This window comes from Sceloporus undulatus, chromosome 5 (assembly GCF_019175285.1).
Source record: "Sceloporus undulatus isolate JIND9_A2432 ecotype Alabama chromosome 5, SceUnd_v1.1, whole genome shotgun sequence".
Lineage (NCBI taxonomy): Eukaryota > Metazoa > Chordata > Lepidosauria > Squamata > Phrynosomatidae > Sceloporus > Sceloporus undulatus.
In genome coordinates, this window is record NC_056526.1 from 177,092,917 (window position 1) to 177,113,120 (window position 20,204).

The window sequence follows — 20,204 nt, forward strand, 5'->3', positions numbered from 1 at the left end:
TTCTCATAGATCATTTTGTTGTTCATTTTTTTAAAAAAAAAATGACAGGAAGGGAAAATAAAACAGGAGAGTATAAGGTGAGACAGCTAGGCAATCTTAAGTGACCAAGAGTGGCATGAGCAATTGTAGGTGAAAGTTTGCCAACCCTGTCATCTTTTACCTTTTGCATCTTTTTTTGATTGCCAAGGAGAGGGCCTGTCACTTTGAATGTGGCCAAGTCAGACTCATTGCTTTGAAATCTCTTTGTAAAGACAGACGACTCTGAATAACCCTTTTCTCTGTGTGAAATGTGCTACTGGTTGTGTTTAGGCAAAACACCCACCCAGAAGGGCTGAGATTCTTGCTTATAACCAATTGTGCTGGTGACCGCTCCCTGACTGCTCTCACTGCAAATAGGAGAATCTGAAAGATAGATGGAGCCACCTTTCATATCCTCAGCTCTACCAGGGTCCCATTAACAAAAACAAAACAAAACAAAAATCCTAGCTAGACATGGCCATACGTTACTTCTGATTTTGAAAAACTGGTAATTTTTATGCTAAATAGGGCAGATGGAACCTTGTGACTTTTTTAAAAGGTGAATTCCTGCTCCTGGGGGTTTCCAAAAGAATGAATTCAACCTTGCTTTTGAGCAGAAAATGATGGCTTGGGGAAACTGGATGGATTGTGAGGTGCAAAAATAGCTTTAGAAGGCCACATGTGGCCCAAGACATCACTTTGTCCGCAAGGAACCTGTCAAGGTAGAGAAGATTAATGTACATTCTAACCCACAACCCCTTGATCCAGGATCCTTAAGCCAACATCAGGTCCTAACTTGTTAGAGGAAAAATGAGCCAGGATGCTGGGTCTGAAATGTAACACTTAAGTTTATAGAAGGGGTCAAGCAGGAGCATGTGTTAAGATATTGTATGTTGCCAGTAAGCCAGAATTCTTTGCATTTTTGGCTTAACATTTTGTGGAACACTGCATAATATTTTTAGCTAGGTATGTATGGTGATGGACAGTGAGCAATATTCCAACATGATACAAAACTGTAGTTCTGTGTCAAATCCAAGCATTTATCTCAGTTTCCAACTACACAAGAAGCACACCATGCTATATGCTGCAACAACCTATGGATAAAGAGCAGCTGACTGAAACAAACCATGTTTTGTAAACTAACAGGAAACCATGTTTTTCCATTCTGACTTAACTGGCAGATAGCAAACCATGTTTTGGTCACTTCGGGCAGTGTACAAAAGTGCAGCTAAGCTTCTTTAATTTTGGTTTTGAGTGATGTCTGAATTCAGACATTTTACCAGTGGTGGCCAAGCTCTTTGGCAAACACTCCCAGCTCTTTCTCATGACCTGCTTGCTATCTGACCTTAATAAAATAAAAATGCCAGATTTTAAACCTGCAACGTTTTAATTTCAAAGGTACCACTGGGAAACCATTGTTCTCTTTGTATCTGCATTCCATGAGACTATCAAAACAAGAAATTAGCAAATTAGTAAAAATACAGACTCTATTGTATAAAACCAAGATAAATGTATATATGTTTTGCTGAAGTGATATCATTTTAAACAGGTCTAACTCTTTTAGAAACTTCTTAGTAGAGGCTATTAAGTTCTGCTTGTGAAGCTTTGTCTTCATATAGTTGCTTTTTATTAAACTCAAGAAAAATGGTGGTAGTAGGGACCAGAATGTTTTGACCTTTTTCAGTTTAGTTTAGTTTTTGACTTATAGTCAAGAAATCATCCATGATGCCAATAAAAGAAAGCATTTAAGCACTGAAAGCACTGATACAAAGCACCATTGTATGTCAAATTAAATGAGGGAAGTCATACTTGGAAATGGCAGATTGTTCTTGTTTTCATGTGCCCCTTCTGAGATTTTTGTTCTTTGTTTTTAACTCAATTTTTCATTTATAATAACAAAAGACAATTGACAAAAAGACACAAACAAACAACACAAGGCAGCAATATAGTAAACAAATACCAACATTTTGCAGTGGCTCTCAGAGCCACACAGAATGATAATGTCTAGCAAGACAAATTTTTCAGCATGGACATAGGTGGTTGTTTCACATGTGCAACACTAGTACTCCAGACATCAGAAAATGTGTCACGTAATTGAATGTTCCTTTATAACCTTTACTTCACAGTGGTGCATCCCCAGGTGGTTTTCTTCCTCCCACCTACTCCCCAGATTTTCCCAGACCTCTATTTTTCTCTGGAAAAAAGTGGGAAGAAATATTTATTTATTTGTTTGTTTGTTTGATTTGTACCTGGCCTTTCTTCCAGGATGGGATCTAAGATAACCAGTTTCTCTCCCGGAAATTACATCAAGAGCAAGAGTTCTCCTTTTAAGTAGCTTACATGGATCGTCTGTAGTACTAAACATTTTAAAAAATCATTTTTTTTTTTCAAAACTAGGCTCTGGTTCATAGTATGCAGTTGTAGCACTTTGGTGTCACTTTAAGTGCAATGGATATACTGGGGTTTCTACTTTAGTGAAGCTCTAGAGCTCTCTGGCTGAAAATTCTAAATAGCTTACAAAACTACAAATTCCAGGATTCCATAGTACAAATTGGTATAAAGGTTCTATAATTATATAATGTGACAGAGATCCAGATGTGAAATTTCTGGGTCTATGTTATTTTTTTTTTCCTTTTCTTTCTTTCTTTTGGCAGCCATTACTGCCACTGTAAGATCCCAAGGAAATGGATGCTCAAGTTGTTAACCCATGATTTTAAGGTTCCCTCCCACCAAAATGAACTTTCCCACCTCCACTGTATCAGATCATTAAGTTTCTCCGTTAATGTCATGTTCTATAACCAGTATCATCAACACTTAAATGTTAATTTTTATTTTTTTTTTTTTTTTTTTTTTTTTTGTTCTGCCATGCAAGAGCTATTTCCAATCAAGCTGCAGTGCAGGAAAACAGCCCAGCATTTTGTAAAGGAGACCTCTATTCTCCCTTTCTTCTTAAGTGTTCATCTTCTTTCATCACAGGAGGCCAGCTGTAAGCAGAATGTGCCTATCATCCTGACAAGTGTTGAACGGGAAGTTCCAAAGCTGAATCCAAGAAACAAGGTACAGAAAAAAGAGTGTTATACTTTCCATGGTTTTTTGTTTGTTTGTTTGTTTTTTGTTTTTGTTTTTGTTGTTGTTGTTGTTTCAATTGCTTTTTCTCTATACCAGTAGTGGTGAACCTTTGACTTTTCTGACATTGAAGGGGTGTCATATTGAGGAGGGAGCAATTCTGCTGCTCCAGAGAACAGGACCCGGAGCAATGGATGCAAGCTGCAGGAAAAGAGATTCCACCTCAACATTAGGAGGAACTTCCTGACAGTAAGAGCTGTTTGACAGTGGAACACACTCCTTTGGAGTGTGCTGGAGTCTCCTTCTTTGGAGGTCTTTAAGTAGAGGCTGGTTGGTCATCTGTCAGGGATGCTTTGATTGAGATTTCCTGCATGGCAGGGGGTTGGACTGGATGGCCCTTGTGGTCTCTTCCAACTCTATGATTCTATGATTCTATGATCTTGGCCTGTAGTTTGCAAAAGCCACATTCATCATAATCAGTGTTGTATCAGCACCAATGTCTGTGGAAGTTGGCAGGCAAAGCCCTTTTAACTGAAGAGACTCCTGACTGGAAGTGGAACAGTCCAACCTGTTTTAGTTTTAGGGACTAATTTCGTTTTAGACATTGATCTGTTTTAGGGACTGATTTGGGTTTATCTCATGTGCGGGCAACCTGTGGGCTGTTGTACTGCAGCTTCCATCAGCCCACACCAGCATAGCCAGTGATAAGAGGGCAGTAGGAGCTGCAATACAACATCTGGAGGGATTCATTCCTGGTTTTCTGTTACAGAAGCAATCTTTGGGACTTGTTCCTCTGTGTCTTCCACTTGTGCTTCCCATGGCGCTGTCCATTCTGAATTCTTGACTTCCTTTTTGCTTGGGTTGCTTTTCTTTCCATACTGGGCTTTGCCTTACCTTGTCTGATTCCACTTTGTGGACCCAATCTGGGTGGTTATCTTGCCAGGCTCTACTTTGCCAAGACCTGAACTTTTGCACCAAATCAAAACCTGAAACCTTCACACATCTATGAATATCACTTAGAACAGGGTAGGGTAGCATCTCCTGCTTCCCAGCCTTTCTCCTTCCCCAACTGTGGAGCACATGAGCTCCTAGTGATCCATAGCCTGAAAAACCCACAAAAAACTCCTAGTGATGAATTGGAAGTGATGTCACATCATTTCTAGTCACCGTTTTTGTAACCAGCTGCAACAAAAGGGTGGGAGAAAGCCAGACCACTGCATTTGTATGTGGTTTTGGTCTGTTTGGTACAATTTTAAGGCATAACATTTCAGTAGGGGGTGCAAAGATGGCATTCCAGGGACACAAGCTGTACTTTCACACCCATGATTTAGAACAAAGGTAGACAGTTTAGTACCCACCTGATTTTTGCTATTAAGCAATAGCAGTGTTACCACAAGAGCCACCATGTTGTGGTGGTTTGAGCGTTTGACTAGGACTCTGGAGACCAGGGTTCAAATCCCAGGTCAGCCATTTAAGCCCACTGGGTGACCTTGGGCCAGTCACACACTCTCAGTCTCAGAGGATGGCAATGGCAAACCCCTCTGAATAAATCTTGCCAAAAAACACCCATGATAGGATAAGTTGGAAATGACCCTTCACTTAGAAGAATCAGACAAGGATTCACCCCTAGTAGACAGATTTATAAACAGAACAAATGCTCCTTTACATCCTGGAATTTTGCACTCTGATCCAGACCATGGCCGTGTCCTTATAACCAGCGCCCACAATGGCCCAATACTGGCAATTCTGTTTTACATAATATATTCTGGGGATGGACAGGGGCAATGCAAAGCAATTGAATCATAATTTTCAAGTGCTGAGGATCTTCCTTAGCTGCTTCCTTTCTGCTCATCCATATTCAGGGGTGTCTTGGTAGCCACAAGGACCAGAAACTGAAAATATGTGAAAAGGAAATTTAGTACTACATTTTGCGCTTCTTCTGTAAAAAATATTGGAGGCAAAGAATAAGAAGAGCAAAGCCTCGGCGTGATAGGAGAATCAGGAATAGGAATAAAGCTTCACAGGGAAAGGATTGGGGGGGGGGTTATACAAGAATAAAAAAGCTTCATAAGGGAAAAAGTTACATGTGATAAGGGATCACATATCATTTGTCTTTGAGAACTAGGCCAGAGACCTTGCTCTAAATTCATGGTTAAGGTGAGTGCCTGTTTTAAGTTTCCTTTTTGCATGTAATAACTGTCACAGCAGATGTCTGATTTGCTTGGGGCCAGAGGTCTTACCCTTGGATATTCAAAAGAACTGAGATTGTCAGGATGCAAAAACTCATAAATAAATGGCCTACATTCCCTGAACTGGCAAATTCCGCAGCGCTTTAGAAGTTAAACTCTTTTAAGATAATATTGGATTGCTGGATAATATAGTTTCCCTTTTGGGGGGGAAATCCACAACTGGGCTAAAATAGGCTTTTGCACTGTACAGTAGTTCAGTGGAACTACACTTGCTGTTTGATACATTTGCCATTTGTGTTTCTTCCCTCAAGTGCAAGAACATATTCCTCTCATTTCTCCCCCACCCATCACTTTTTTTTCTTTATGGCCATCCTTTAATTACAGATTGTTTCACAGCAGGGGTGGAAAAGCTCTTAAGACATAGAGTATATTATTTTTGCAACCCTTGGGAGCCAAAGTTTTCTCTGAACCATTTTTTAAACCCCTAAATGGCCTCTAGAGGAGAGGGCAATTTATCTCTCCATCCTCCAAATATTTTACATCCAGGAAAATATTTTTTTTCCCCACCAGCACAAACAAGGAAGTCCTAAAGTGCTCCTGGAGGAATGTGGAAGATTTTGTCCCTGTGCTCCTTGGAGGATATCAGATGCATTTGGGGCCAAAAACAAAAACAAAACCCAAGTCATTTCAGGATGCTGCAGAATAGATGTTCAAACAGTTACCCATCCCTATTTTACAATACGTTGTGTATATATTGGAATTTGAGTACCCACAGATTTTGATATCCATGGGAGGGGGGGGGGGTTGTGAACCAAATGCAGTGAATACTAAGGGTCCACTGTACTAACCAGGGCTGACCCTGCTTAGCTTCCAAGATCAGATGGAATCTGGTGCCTTTAGGATATTAGGCCCCCATTAGTTATGTGCACCTTAGTTATATTTAAGCTGTTCTTGGCATCTGCTCCCAAGGATACCGGATCTCTGCATGCCTGAATCTATAATGATAGGCATGCTAAATTTGGAGGAGGGATATATAATACATATAGTTTGCCTCCATCCTTGAACTCAATGAACTTAGTGTTAATTCAAGTGTGGCACCAACACTCCCACACTGGGTGGGGGGGGCTCTTCCTCTAATGTTTTGTATTGTCAGGAAAGGAGCAGTTCAGAGGTAGTCAACCAGCCTTGAAATGTTGTTGGTGTGCCCTTTTCAAATTCAGAAGTGACAAGTTCAGCATGTGCCAACCGCAATATGATTTTAACTCTTCATGACATCTATTGCTACACATTCTGAATGTGTTACTAGCAAATAGTTTATTCCAATTTGGGTGGGTGGATAGCTTTTTAAACTTTATTAAATATCTTTTTATCTTTGTTTGATGGCTTTTCCCTTTCCTCCCGTATCAGTTTGAGATCTTTCTCTATATATATTTAAAGGTGATCTTGTATGCAATTATTCAGCATGAGCTACCTTAACTATAATTGATTCTTCCTTGGGACAACTCTTGAGTTAGAATTATAGAAAAGAGTTGGAATTATAGAGTTGGAAAAGACCCCAAGGGCCTTCCAGTCCAATCCCTGCCTTGCCGAAATACACAAGCAAAGCACTCCTAACAGATGACCATCCAGATTCTGTTTTAAAACCACTGTCCAAACAGCTCTTACCATCAGGAAGTTCTTCCTAATGTTTAGGTTGAATCATTTTCCCTGTAATTTCAATCCATTGCTCCATGTCCTAGCTTCCAAAGCAGCCGAAAACAATCTGGCTTCAGGTCTGGCTATGGGACAAAGACAGATTTGGTTGCCTTGGTAGATGAATTATGCAGAGAACTAGACAGGGGGAGTGTATCATGTTGATTCTGCTCTCAGTGGCTTTCAGTATCATCAACAATGGTATTCTTCTGGGTCACCTCCCTGGGATGGCAGTTTGGGGCACTGTTCTACAGTGGTTAGGGTTGCCATAGTGCCGGACCTCCAAACCGGGAAAAATGTAGGACATAATTGTCAAATGTAGGACACACAAAATGTGTCCTACATTTGAAAATTCTGTCCTACATTTCCCTCGGGATCGCGGCGGGGAGCGGAGGCCAAGCGGCAAGGGAAAGCCTCCACTTAAGGAGGCTTTCCCTCCCCGCCTGGGCCCTGGGCCTCGCCGCGATTGGAGGCCAGGATCGGGGCCTCGCCTCGTTCCTGGCCCCCGCAGGGACCAGGAAGGAGGCGAAGAGCCGGAGGCGATCGCCAGGGCCTCGCCTCCTTCCTGGCCACCTCCGCCCCAGTCCTCGCTGCCCTCCTTTTCCTCCGCACGGCCATGCGCGGTGGAGGAGGAGGAGGCCAGCGAGGCCCCAGGGTTGCCTTGCAACCCCACTGCAACTGGGCTTTTCCCGGTTTTTGGCGGCACCCGTGCCGTGACCGGGCAAGTGCCGCCAAAACCGGGAAAAACCCAGTTGCAACCGGGTTATGGCAACCCTAACAGTGGTTCTTATCCTTTCTGGAGGGGCAGATTCAGAAGGTGCTGCCATGGGATGCCTGTTTGACATTTCAACCTCTGACCTCAGCGTTGCCTCTCAGGGGTTAGTTCTATCCCCCATGTTGTTTAATATTTACATAGAAATGCTGAGAGAACTCCTCTGGAATTCCGGGGTTCAGTGTCACCAGTATGCTGATGACACCCAACTCATTTCTATCCAACTCCAAGGAAGCTGTTTTGTACTAAATCTATGTCTGCTGCCAGAAGTGGCCTGGATGAAGGCTAACTAGTTGAAACTTAATCCAGACGAGACAGCGATTCGGCTGTTTTGTTTAAAGGCAGTTTAAAGGTAGGACCTGAAGTTTCCCACCCAGATCGAATGCATTCACTACTCTGAAGCTTTCCCATCTAATGTCATTTTGTATGTATTCAAAATATACACACACACACACACACACACACTGATTATTTGTGCAACCCTGTACTATATTCTGGAGCCAGTATGATGTGACTAGGACCCTGAGAGATCAGAATTCAAATCCTGCTGAACCATGAAAATTGTGTGTGACTTGGGGTAGTCCCATTGTCTTATCCACAGAGGAAGGCCATGGCAGATCTGAATAGATTGTGCTGAGAAAACTATATAATAAGTTCACCATAAGTCGGAATTGACTGAAGGCACATCAGAACAACAACAAATACTCAGCATTTCCATACAGGTAGGCATGCTTGTACGGTTCAGTATAAAAAGAGGAAGGAAAAATAGTCTTGTGACATTTTAAGACTAACCAATTTATTGCAGCAGAACCTTTTGTAGGATGCTGTTCTCTTCTTCAGATGCAAGTGTTTCCTTTAGTGTATTTTGTGCCTTTTCCATGGTGGTGTATACATGCATAGTTTTGCTTCAGTTTCTCTCCTCTGCAGAGTGTTTCCTCCCTTCTTCTTCTTCACCATGTTGTTTTCTCACTGTTGAATCTCAATAGAAAGATTTTTTTAAAAGAAAAAAACTAGCTCTAAAAAGCTAAGAATACTGGAACTGCCACCAAACTTATAAAGGGAACAAATTTGATATGCTAATCTGAATCAAGTTTACAAGAAGAGGCAGAGTTTCATTTTGTATGGCTGGGTAAGCTCTAAGTTTAGCTCAGCATTTGGTTTTACACATAATTGTACCTTTAAAAAAACAGTCCAAAGGCCTCATAAGTACCCAACATGCCCCCCCCCCCATCTTTCCAGAGTTTGTTCAGCAGTATCTTTTTCTCTGCACAAGTCATGTGTCTGTTTAATCCTTTGCCTTCTACAGAGTATTATGTTCAGTAAACTATTTCTAGAATGCTGGGAAGGATGACGAGTTCTCTTTCCCTGACTGAGTATTCCAGTCATCAATGACCAACTGACTAAGTATTTTGCTGTGCTCAGAAACTAAGCTAGAGCTGCTCTGAATTGTGTGATAAAGAAACAATCTCTTGGCTCCTTGCCTCATTCAGATGTGAGTCTTGGGTGGGTGTAGGGAGAGAAACTTTGGAAATACAATAACTTGAATTGTGCAAAGTGACAAAATTAGGCCAAAGAGGCCCATATGGATTTCCTATTTCATAATGCCCTAGCACTAGTGGTAAAGGTAAAGGTTTCCCCTCGAAATGAATGTCTAGTCATAACCCGACTGTAGGGGATGGTGCTCATCTCTGTTACTAAACTGAAGAGCCAGCGTTGTCTGGAGACTACTCTGGTGGTCATGTGGCCAGCATGACTGCATCAAATGCTGTTTACCTTCCCATTGAAATAGTACCTATTTATCTACTTGCATTTGCATGCATTCAAACTACTAGGTTGGCAGAAGCTGGGACTAGTGGCAAGAACTCACCCCATCATATGGCACTTGAGCCTCAAACTGCCAACTTTCCAGTTGTCAGAATTGGCATCTTAACCACTAAGCCACCATATCCCAACACTAGTGGTACCAAAGTGAAAACTGAAGAGAGTTCCTGTCTCTTTAATGGCTGTGTAGAAGAGGACGTTTCAGCAGGTGTTGCTTGTCACATAACTAGGTAACAAGCAACACCTGCTGAAATTTGGTCCTCCAGATATTTTGAATGTCATCTTTCAGAATCCCTGATGATTGACTATATTGGCTGGTATTTCTGAGAGTTGAAATCCAAAACACCTGGAATACCAAAATTTGGAAACAGCAATAAGCAACATCCAGAGGCCTGGGGCCATTTATTCCTCAGGACCTCAGAAGGCTTTACTGCCTTCAGCTCCCTGCACTACTCTACCAGTTTTGGCCATCATTCACACCTTGCAGAGGGTGTGTTAAGAGATTTCATCTCATTTCAGTCCTGTGGGGCTTTTTTTTTCCAGAACTAGAAATGACTGGATAGAAAGTGATCACTTCTGTCATGTAAGTCACACTTTGTCCACTCCTGTTCAAGAAACAAGGGACCCAAGGGGGATTAAACAAAAAACACAGTCTTCTATTGAAACTGCACTGGTAGACGTTGTCATCTTAAGCTGTTAAAATAAATGTGTTATATTAGATTTAAAGCTAGGAAATTCACCTTTTTCCTCCCTGCATACTTACCAGGAGACTCAGGTAGAGGAATGAGAAACCTGTGGCCCACTTTATGTTTTTGAACTCCTAACTTGTATCATCCCCAGCCATCATCATGTACTGGTTAAAGTGCTGGATCGAGAATCCCCACTCAACCAGGAAGGTCAGTGTGTGACTGTTGGGCAGTCGCTGTCTCTTAGCACAGCCTTCTTCATGGAATTATTGTGAGAATAAAGATGTATTGAGTTCCATTAAGAGAAGGGGGAGAATAATATTGTCTGGGATGGTGGAATGTATATTCCAGCCATAACTTAAATGACATAATGCTAATATGTCCATGTCACTTGCTAAGTAACTACCCTCCTTGTTTATTACATTTATATTCTGCCTTTTCTGTATAGATTGCAAGGGGCCATATAGGGGTCTTTTCCTTCCCATTTTGTCATTACAACAATCCTGTAAAGTAGATCTGGCTGGAAGAGAATGACTGGCCCAAAACCACCAAGTCAATTGATCTCCAAGTCACAGTCCAACTCTCTAACCATTACAATGCAGTCTTTCCTTCTGGGCTCATAAGCCCAGTAGCAGCTCTAGGACTTGTGTGTTGGTTGGAAGGAAAGTTTGGACTTACAAACCAAGAGATCTCTCATAGCTGTCAGACATGAATGTGAAGTGCAGATTTATGGTATTGTGAGGGTAGAATTGGCATAGTGTGCCCTTTTACCTGATCTGTAACCCTGACACGTGGCCAACCATGTTCCTCTGTACTTCTGACCTCCTTCATTCTTCTTTACAAAAGGGCAGTAGACAAAAGTAGATCTTCTTTTGTTTACCTAAACAATAAAACCAACATCATTTCCTTTTTCTGCAAACATGTTTACTATTTCCTTTGGGCAATCAGTAGAAGCCAATTCCCCCTTTTAATGGGTTACTCTGGAGGAAAGGAAGGAAAGTGTCAGTGGTAGGAAAGGTTTATATTGTTTGCAGTGCAATTTTTGCATACATGGGCATTGCTGCAGAAATAGGTCTATAATCATAGAGCGAACCTCAGTTGAACTTTGCTTCAAATTTTGGAATAACTGCCACCACTGTTCCTCATCTTAACTTCCTTTCCACTTAGAGCTTGAAAGAGTTACCTTTTTGGACTACAGGTCTGTGGGTGGGGAATACTGAGAGCTGTAGTCCAAAGTAACATTTCCAAATTCAGCTTTTTCCTCCCTAGCTACCTTGTCCAGATTTCTCATTAGATTCTCCTACTAGGCTGTGACTGGTTTAAATCAATGTTTATTATGTGATTACTTGTTTAATTAGTGGGATTTTTTTTAGACTTTTGTACTTTCCATTGTTTTGATTATGTTTGATTTTAACTTAAATTGTGAGCCGCCTTTGACCTCATACTGGGAAACAGGGTGGCAAACAAATTAAAAAATTGGAATGTACAGGTAGCTTTCTCTGTAACTGTTAGTTTGTCAAAACAAACAAACAAACAAACCAGTAGTGAGGAGCCAACTACACATTTCATGTCTATGTATATTCAGTGATTTGTGGGTTGTATACCTACAGTATATTTTTTTACATGAAAACACACTGATGAAGAGAACTAAACCAATCCTCTCTTTATGGTTGAGATAATAGATTGAGTATTAGGATTGTACAAAGATGAGGAAGTAGGAACTACTAGAGCTTGGAACGTTTTTTTTTTTTTTATGCCAATCCCTGAATATTGCAGTCTTGTGGCCATTGGGCACCAGAAACACTTTTTAAACAATCAAGCTGAACACCCAAAGGTGCCCCTCAAGACTTTTCAAGTATGTGATTTGAACATTCAGAAAGCTTCAAGCCTTGACCCCTTTGGGGGTGAACGTAAGGTTGATGATCTTTCTTTACAGTCCAATACTGTGAAGGTTCACTGTGTCTCATTTCTTGTCGAGGAACAAAACAAAGCAATTGAATTGCATTCATAAAATAAAATGCAACCTTTTCCCCCAGTAATGTGGGCTTACATCAACTCTCATTTACCTACTATCATAAAAACAGCAAAACACAACAAAACAGGGCTTAGTAGGCTTTCATGCAGAGTTGCAATGCACTCTTGAATACTGTAAGGCATCTGCCCTTACTCACCTTTTACGGAAACATTTTGGACTCTTAATTAGTTAAACTAGTTTTAAAAGCCCATTTTGGTGAGCTAAAAAAGCCACCTGGCTTGGGAAGCAGCTTTTTATGAAACAGAAATATATATTTAAAAATACAGATTGGCACATTCTGAAAGATATTTTAAATAAGCAAGGATGGGGGCCATTTTGTGGCCCTCCAGGATTAAAAAAAAAAAGATTGGGAGAAAATTGAAATAATTGCCCCAAATTCTCTCTAGAGCATGGGGACATTTTTGCCATGTTTTTAGGATGCCCCTGGCCATTTTAATATGTTTTTTTATATATATATATATATATATAAACAGGAGAGTCCTTTTTTAAAAACAGGAAGTGAAAAGTAACGTCTGGCCACTATAAATAAATAGGTACCACTTTGGTGAGAAGGTAACAGCATTTGGTGAAGTCATGATGGCTACATGAAAACTGGATTTGTCTTCAGCTTAGTAATGGAAATAAGCACCATCCCCTACAGTCAGTTACAACTAGACATTCATGTCAAGGGACTACCTTTACCTTTACCTTAGACACTTGGTAGGCAGGAGATCTTAGATTCAGCCTCAGTATCATTGGCTAAATTTTTCAAAGCAGTCCCCTCATCCAGCTTGGGTGGAGAAGTATGGCTTTAGAAAGCAGGGGTCTTATGTCTTCATTTTGCCCTGCTCTCACTATTCAGGCATGGAGGGAATCAACATATTTCAACCCACACAAGGAAAGCTCAAACAGAGCCTACCAAAGGAGTTAAGGTCTGATGCACATATGTCCCCTGAGTTGAAACTTGCCTGCTCCAACTAGAAATTGGGGATATTGTGGAAGATTTCTTCTTGAACAGGGAGGAGAACATTTGAACCTCCAGATTTCTTTTCATTGTCAACTCGCGCAATCTGTCAGCATTCTCCAGGTTGACAGAGACCTCTGAGACTTGAAGTCCAAAGCATCTGGAGGGGCCAAAGCTTCCTCATCGCTGTTAAGAAACCACTACCAGTCCAAGAAGACCATACTGAACTAGATTGACAAACAGTTTGAGATCTTCCTGAGTTCCTTTAGAACAGGCAACACCAGAGAACCTAGAGGCTATTTTCACACTCCCCCAGACCTTATAGACTCACCTTCTTGATCCTTTCAGCAAAATAGATGCCAATATGGCCAGTTGTTCTCTGAGAAGCTCCAAGTATGTGTATGTGTGTAGAATGCCATTTAAAGACAGTTTGAGGCCTCCAGGAACTTCTCCTAGAACAGAAAATAGTCCTTAAAAAACAAAACAAAACAAAACTGGAGGTGAACAAAGTTTTAGAAAGACTTTTGCCAGCCAAAAAGAGTCAGGAGTGGATAGGTTTTAAATCTCACCCCCACGACTCTTTCATTCAATTGTTTTTCAGCATGAGGGATTTACTTTGCTTCGAAAGATATGTAAAGTTGTTTTAGTAGTGCATTTTTGCACAGCAAAATAATCTACTCTGGTATCAGCAATGTGATTTAATATTCTGATATTCTCAGCTTTTAATGTTCAATGTCCATTGATTGTCAGGGCAATGCCAGATGAAATATTGGGTTGCAGAGTGGTCACTGCATAACATTTCCAGTCAACATGCAAATCCAAGTCTTCATGGAGTAAAATGATTAACCCTTTTGTCCTGGGCTTCATTCATTTTCACGAAGAAATGTCATCATCCCTGAACTTCCCAGCATATATTGCTGTTCCTGGAAGGATTATGAAACCTTTGTTTAAAAGAAAGAAAGAAACTGGAAGGGTCTAGTTTTTCTCTCTGTTGTATCTAGTTATTCTCTCTGCCTAGTTATTCTCTCTGCCTTTAAGTCACCTGTTGACTTATGGAGAGACCCCATGATTTTCCTAGGGTTTTCTTAGGCAAGGAATGCTAGCCTAAACAAAATGAGAGTAGGTATTTAATTATATGACATGGGTTGATAACCAAGAGGTTTTTAGTACAAGCAATAAAGTTTACAGAACAACACTAACTTCAGAGACACTTAATCTCAGCATGCTGTCAAACTTTCACATACCGATAATTGTAGTGTTAGTTTGTTTGAATATTGAATATTTGTTGCTAGGCAACTTTTTTTCAAATAAAAGTGAGCAATGGTAAGCCTAAACCTCATGAAAAATACCCATGCGTAGATCAATGGCAGATTTAAAACAAAAACAATCCAACTTGTTTTCCTATGAAATATCCACTCAAAAGTCTTCATTTATCCATCTCGAAGGTATGGGGAAATGTTTTTTTTTTCCTTCTGTCCGTCTGTTATTTTAATTATAGCTTGAAGAATAGTGACATCCAAGAAAGGGTGAGCAAAAATGAAGGAAAAACTTTATTAAAGTGATTTGCTTTTATCTAAGCGGTCTGATCTCATAAGAATATCATTGTAAAAATAAGTGATGGTGGGCTTCTTTGATGAGAGCGTTCCTCAGTGTTGGTGCCATAACTGACAAGGCCAACTTTATCAGGGGAACACAAAGCAGAACCTCAGTTGTAGAGATGGGGGGTGTATGGCCCCCCCAGATGTTGCTGAGCTGCAATTTTTATCTTTTCCTACCATTCACCATATATTATCCATGCAACATCTGGAGGACCAAATGTTTCCCTCATTGCTGTGTTGATCAGCATGAAAAGGAGCATATGTTCCTTATACCCCTGTGTTTCTTCAAGGGAAATAGAAAGTTCATAGTGTTTGCAAGAAGTCTTCCATCAAGCACTGACTACACTCCACAAAGTTGTTGTCTCAAGTGCTTTCATGCCTCTGGACTACCCCTCCAACAATTCCAGACCATTACCTAGGCTTGCTGGGACTTCCTTTAATTGACTTCCAACAGTAGCTGGGAACCAGTGTGTTGAACAAAAGTCCTGGATACATGCACAGTGTTTCCACAAAACTATCTTGGAAACCATTACAGGTTGAGTCTTCCTTATCCAAAATGCTTGGGACTAGAAGTGTACTGGATTTCAAATGTTTTTGGATTTTGGAATACTCGTATTTGCATATACAGTATGTACATAACGATGTATCTTGGAGATTAGAGCCAAGTCAAAACAGAAAAATCATTTATGTTTCGTATATACCTTATACACATAGCCTAAAGGCAAGTTTATGCAATATTTTAAATAATTTTGTACATAAAACAAAGTGTGTATACACTGAAGCATCAGAAAGCTAAGGTGTCACTCTACCCATGAAAAACATTTTGGTTTTTGGAATATTTCAGATTTTGGAATTCCGGATAAGGGAGACTCAACCTATACTCTAAAACCTCAGTGATCATGTAGAGATTTTCTTTGTACCCTTTCGTTAAAGACTATGAAAGCTGGCATTTTAACAGCACAGAGGCTCTTCACTCTCCCAGAAAGGCTTTTAAAAAACTTTACAGTGTAAGGTAAAACTGGCCTAGGAGAGGCAAGGCTTCTTGCTAAGCAATAAAAACTTGACTAATCATCACCTCCTGGAAATGAGTAGGTATGAGGGTGGGCAGATTGAGAGGACTGGATTTACAAGAGTGTACTGGGCTGCCAGTCTGGAGTCTTACATAACATACCAAAAGGAGTTAACTGCTGAAGTCATTTGCAGACAGGAACCTGCCATTGTCAATAATGAAGTAAAATGCATTAGCATTAAACCTGAAAATTGTCTGGGTCAAAGTGTTTTTTATATTCTCGAATGAATCCTTCATAACATATAAGCTTTTCATTATTATCTATAAATGAGAGATGCTTAATATGTTGGCTGTTGCAGTTATGTCACTGCTGGCATGCAAATAATTTAATAGCTTACTGTCAAAATATACAACTGTTTCCTTTCATCTCAGCTTTGGATAAAGAAAAGTAATTATTTAATCTCTTTTAATACTTTGAGATGCAGTTTTGTTTTTCATGTTTTCTACTATTTTGTAACTGTTATGTGTTCTTTGCTTCCAATGCCTGATACCTTTTATTTCACTGAGGTTGTCCTTACTTTTTCCTGCTTGAAAAGAGGATGGGTGAGAAAGTTGTGGCTTGATGAGTTACACTGCAATGTTTAGTGCAAATATAAAAGCTCAAGTAAAAAAAAAGGAAATCCTTCTTTCAAATATATTGTAATAACTGAAGACTTTGGTTGAGGAATCTGAAGCCTGTGACTTAGAAACATTAGAAGCAAGCATTTTTATACTGGGTCAGGCTAAACCAATAATGCTTGTTCTGGCTTGTAGAAGTCTCCAGGAGATATTTGTCCCGGCAATCACTGATGTCTTTAAGATGAACAACAACTTCCCAGTGTTGTATCACCCACCTCAAACCATCAGCCTGCTACTGCCATTATTGGAAATCTGTCACAACCATCTTTTCCTTTGCTGCTCTATGGTGGGCAAGGAACATGTGCCTTATTTAGCATCAGAATCAAGTTTCCAACAGACTTCTGAGAAGCAAGAAGCACTGTTTCTGTGAATAATATTTCCAGAGAGTATCACTGGGATTTTGCCTGTAGCAAGAACCTGTGGGGAGGAGGACAGAAACACATGTAGTCCACTGCCTACATGTAATCCATTGGCTATGTTCCCAGGATTGAACTAAAATCTCTTATATGCAGAGTATATGCTTGACCAAGGAGCCATGGTCACTGCTTTTTGAAGCTGCCTGTATAATCTTTCCCCTTTTGGTTTCTGAGACAGATTTCTGGCTCATCCCATCAGAAGCAGAGAGTTTTTTTATTCTAGGCCAAACCAGACATTCAGTTCAATATACTGTATCTTTGTGTTTAATGTACACCTTTGTTTTTAAAAATGAAAGTAGCTTTTGCTGCAAGTGGAGTCACAGGATTGCAGGAGATGGAGAGATGAAATGTGAGTCTTTCTTACCTGTGTTGTACAATGTATAAACTGGGGTCCTTCAGATATTTTGGACCCCACAATTTGTGACCATTGGCCATGTTGGCTTGAGCTAATATGACGTAGTAGCTCAGAGCATCTGGAGAGTCCCAGGCTAGACAATACAGTATGTTGGTTCCTTGGGAATTTCTGAAGAAATACTTAGACCCTGTGATCTAAGTGTCACAGGGTTCACTTGTGAGTAATGGTAATAGACAAAGATGGCCATAGTTCAGCACTGTGGTTTTCTTCCCCCACTTCTAATTTCCAGTCACTTCAGGATGAAGGGAAGCAGAAACCAACAGTGTTTATGTGAACTGTCTTGTGGCCCTGGAAAGACCTGTGTGTTTCTGCTTGATTTAGTGTTCAATGCATAATGATGCCAACAGTGTCAGTGAGGCACCCAAATTCTTTCATTAGGCTGTAATTCTCTGTCATAGATACAAAATATAAAAATACCATAAATGGAGAGAGACAGGTTTCCTGGCAAAAGATTCTGGACTATTGGGGTGTACATACATGGAGTTCAACAGTCTTTTATTATGGCACAGACATTAATTTTGTGAGTAAAGTAAACTCCTAAAGGTCCCATTCCCCCCATATCTTATACCCAGCTTGTTATTGTTGAAAAAGAATGATGGATGTGCACAGCATATTGCCTCTGTTACTAATGCTTGAGTAATTTCTATGGGCACTGGATTGGGGAAGGAGTGTTAAACAACAGCTGAGATCCTACATCATGCTTGCGAGTAATAGTTGCACAACACCACTCTTCTTCTGAATACTGTCATTGTACATCCAGCTGCATATCTATGAATTTCATTGCTCTTTCCACAGTCCCAGCGAATTAAGTGCTGTGTTGTAGGCATTGATCAGTAGTTACATGTCATCCAAGAATGCACAACTGTATGTGAAATGGTTACATTTCCAGAATTCTGCTGTACACTGCTGTGAACTGAATACAGATGTTACACCATGGCCAATACAGTACAACTGCTTGTGTAAGGAAACCTAAGTGGGTGTAAAACACCAACAGCATAGCAGTCAAGGTTCAGTTTGCTTCTGTAAGTCCAAACATGTTTTAAAGACCATCATTTACTTTATATCTTTGATGTTTCTTGCAGTAAAGCTGATAACTTTCTTTGTCTTGGTAGATAAAAGAGAGGATAAAAGTTACGTGTTCCTAGGGATGCGCAAATCTGTCAAGATCAACTTAACTCAGGTTCCCACTCCCATTTCCACATTGTATGGTGTATCATCCCTTGACTCGCCTAAAACCTAATGTGCATTTTTGTGTATATATTTTTTTAAAATAGACACATTTTTGTACAGTTTTTCATTGGTACATATTTTTCTACATAATATTTTATTTCTGTCAAATGTGTCACAAACTTTGGGAAAGTTTAGATTCTGAGGTCTAAGCCAGTTTAAGTTTAGCTTCACAGGATGAGAATTTGGTAAGCTTTCACCAAAAGGTGAACATCCAATCTTATCCTGCAATATTCACCTCCAGCAGAACTCACTTTCTCCAGTGCAGTGGCTTCACTAGGGTTGGTGTCAGTAACTCATGGTGTCACCCCCTCCCCTCCATTGATCTCCACTCACCATACCATACAGAATCCTTAGTAATGTTTTTCGTACCAATGTTACTCATGAATCATCATTCTCATATGTCACTGAATCTCATGGTAATAGTTGTGACATAAACAGCTAACATAATTAAAATTACACCTTCAAATTAGAGTATCATACACACAGCCTAAATATATTTACATATGCATAGTTTCATGTGATTAAAGTGAAAATTTGGTAAAATGTGATATTTTTAAAGAATTTTTAAAATTATTTTAAATTTTTAAAAAATCTGGGGCGTCTCCTTTCTCCTTGCCTCACTCATCTCATCTCCTACAACATTTTAAACAGGAAAACATGAATGCCACCACCTTTTCCTGCCAAAACTCAAATGTTTGAGGAGCAGTGGTGTCACTCCACATTCCACCCCGCTTAGGCTATTACCTTGTGCGGTCTGCATCCCCTCAACTCCCCTAGTGATGCCACCGCTCCAGTGAGAATCAAGATTGCATTCTCTGTTTAATCCAAACTTGGATTTAGGAAAGTTTAAGCAACAAGTGGATATTCTTTACTCCTTTAGGTCTGTGGTAGGGAAAATGCAACTCATGACCGTATGTAGCCTGCAGGGGCCCATTTTACATTTTCTAAAGCCCCCAGATATCCCATTTAAAAAAAGTTGCTATTTTTAAAATCACAAAATTGCTGTAAGACATGGTCCCCTATATGTCCCCACATTGATTTTTAAAAAGCAAATCACAAACATCAGCCAAAAATGAAACCAGGAATGGCATACTCTCAATTCTGGTTAATTTGGTGTTGCCAGTGCAGCACTAAGGGGTCGCCGGGGTGAAAAATGGACCCTGTAGCCCTGTAGTTGCCCACCCCAGTATAAAAAAACTTGTGGATAGTTTTCTTTTCCCCCAGGCAGCTTCCCATGGCTGGAACAATATTTAATATCTTTATCACTCACAGTTTTTCAAATAATAATAACAACTAACCAACCACCAGCAACAGCAACAAGTAAACCCAGTGTTTCAAGAGGATGTCTTGCTTGCTTGCTGGTGTTTGTTTGTTTGTTTGTTTTTTGTATGCTTACTATGTGTGTATGCATGCTCATGTACACAAACACAGACACACAAACACAACCTAAAGTCTTCACCAAATCGTGTTGTGGGAGATGGGGCAGCCTAGCTAGTATTGAACAAACTCTTATTATTATTAAATGGATGGGGAACTGTGACAGGCCCGGCGGTATCTTCTGCCATGGAACTGTCCTGGGATTACACACAGTACCAAATACGTGTCAAAACGGTGGGACTCCAAAGTGGCCAGATGT

At 40.2% G+C, this 20,204-nt stretch overlaps 1 protein-coding gene across 1 annotated transcript in view; it reads left to right on the forward strand.

Annotated features, from left to right (window-relative positions):
* Positions 1 to 20,204, forward strand: part of FAM13A (family with sequence similarity 13 member A) — a 181,100-nt gene that overhangs the window by 37,215 nt on the left and 123,681 nt on the right. The window contains exon 6 of the mRNA XM_042467129.1: positions 2,995 to 3,075. Coding sequence (XP_042323063.1) covers positions 2,995 to 3,075 — 81 coding nt within the window. The remainder of the gene's footprint in view (positions 1 to 2,994; positions 3,076 to 20,204) is intronic.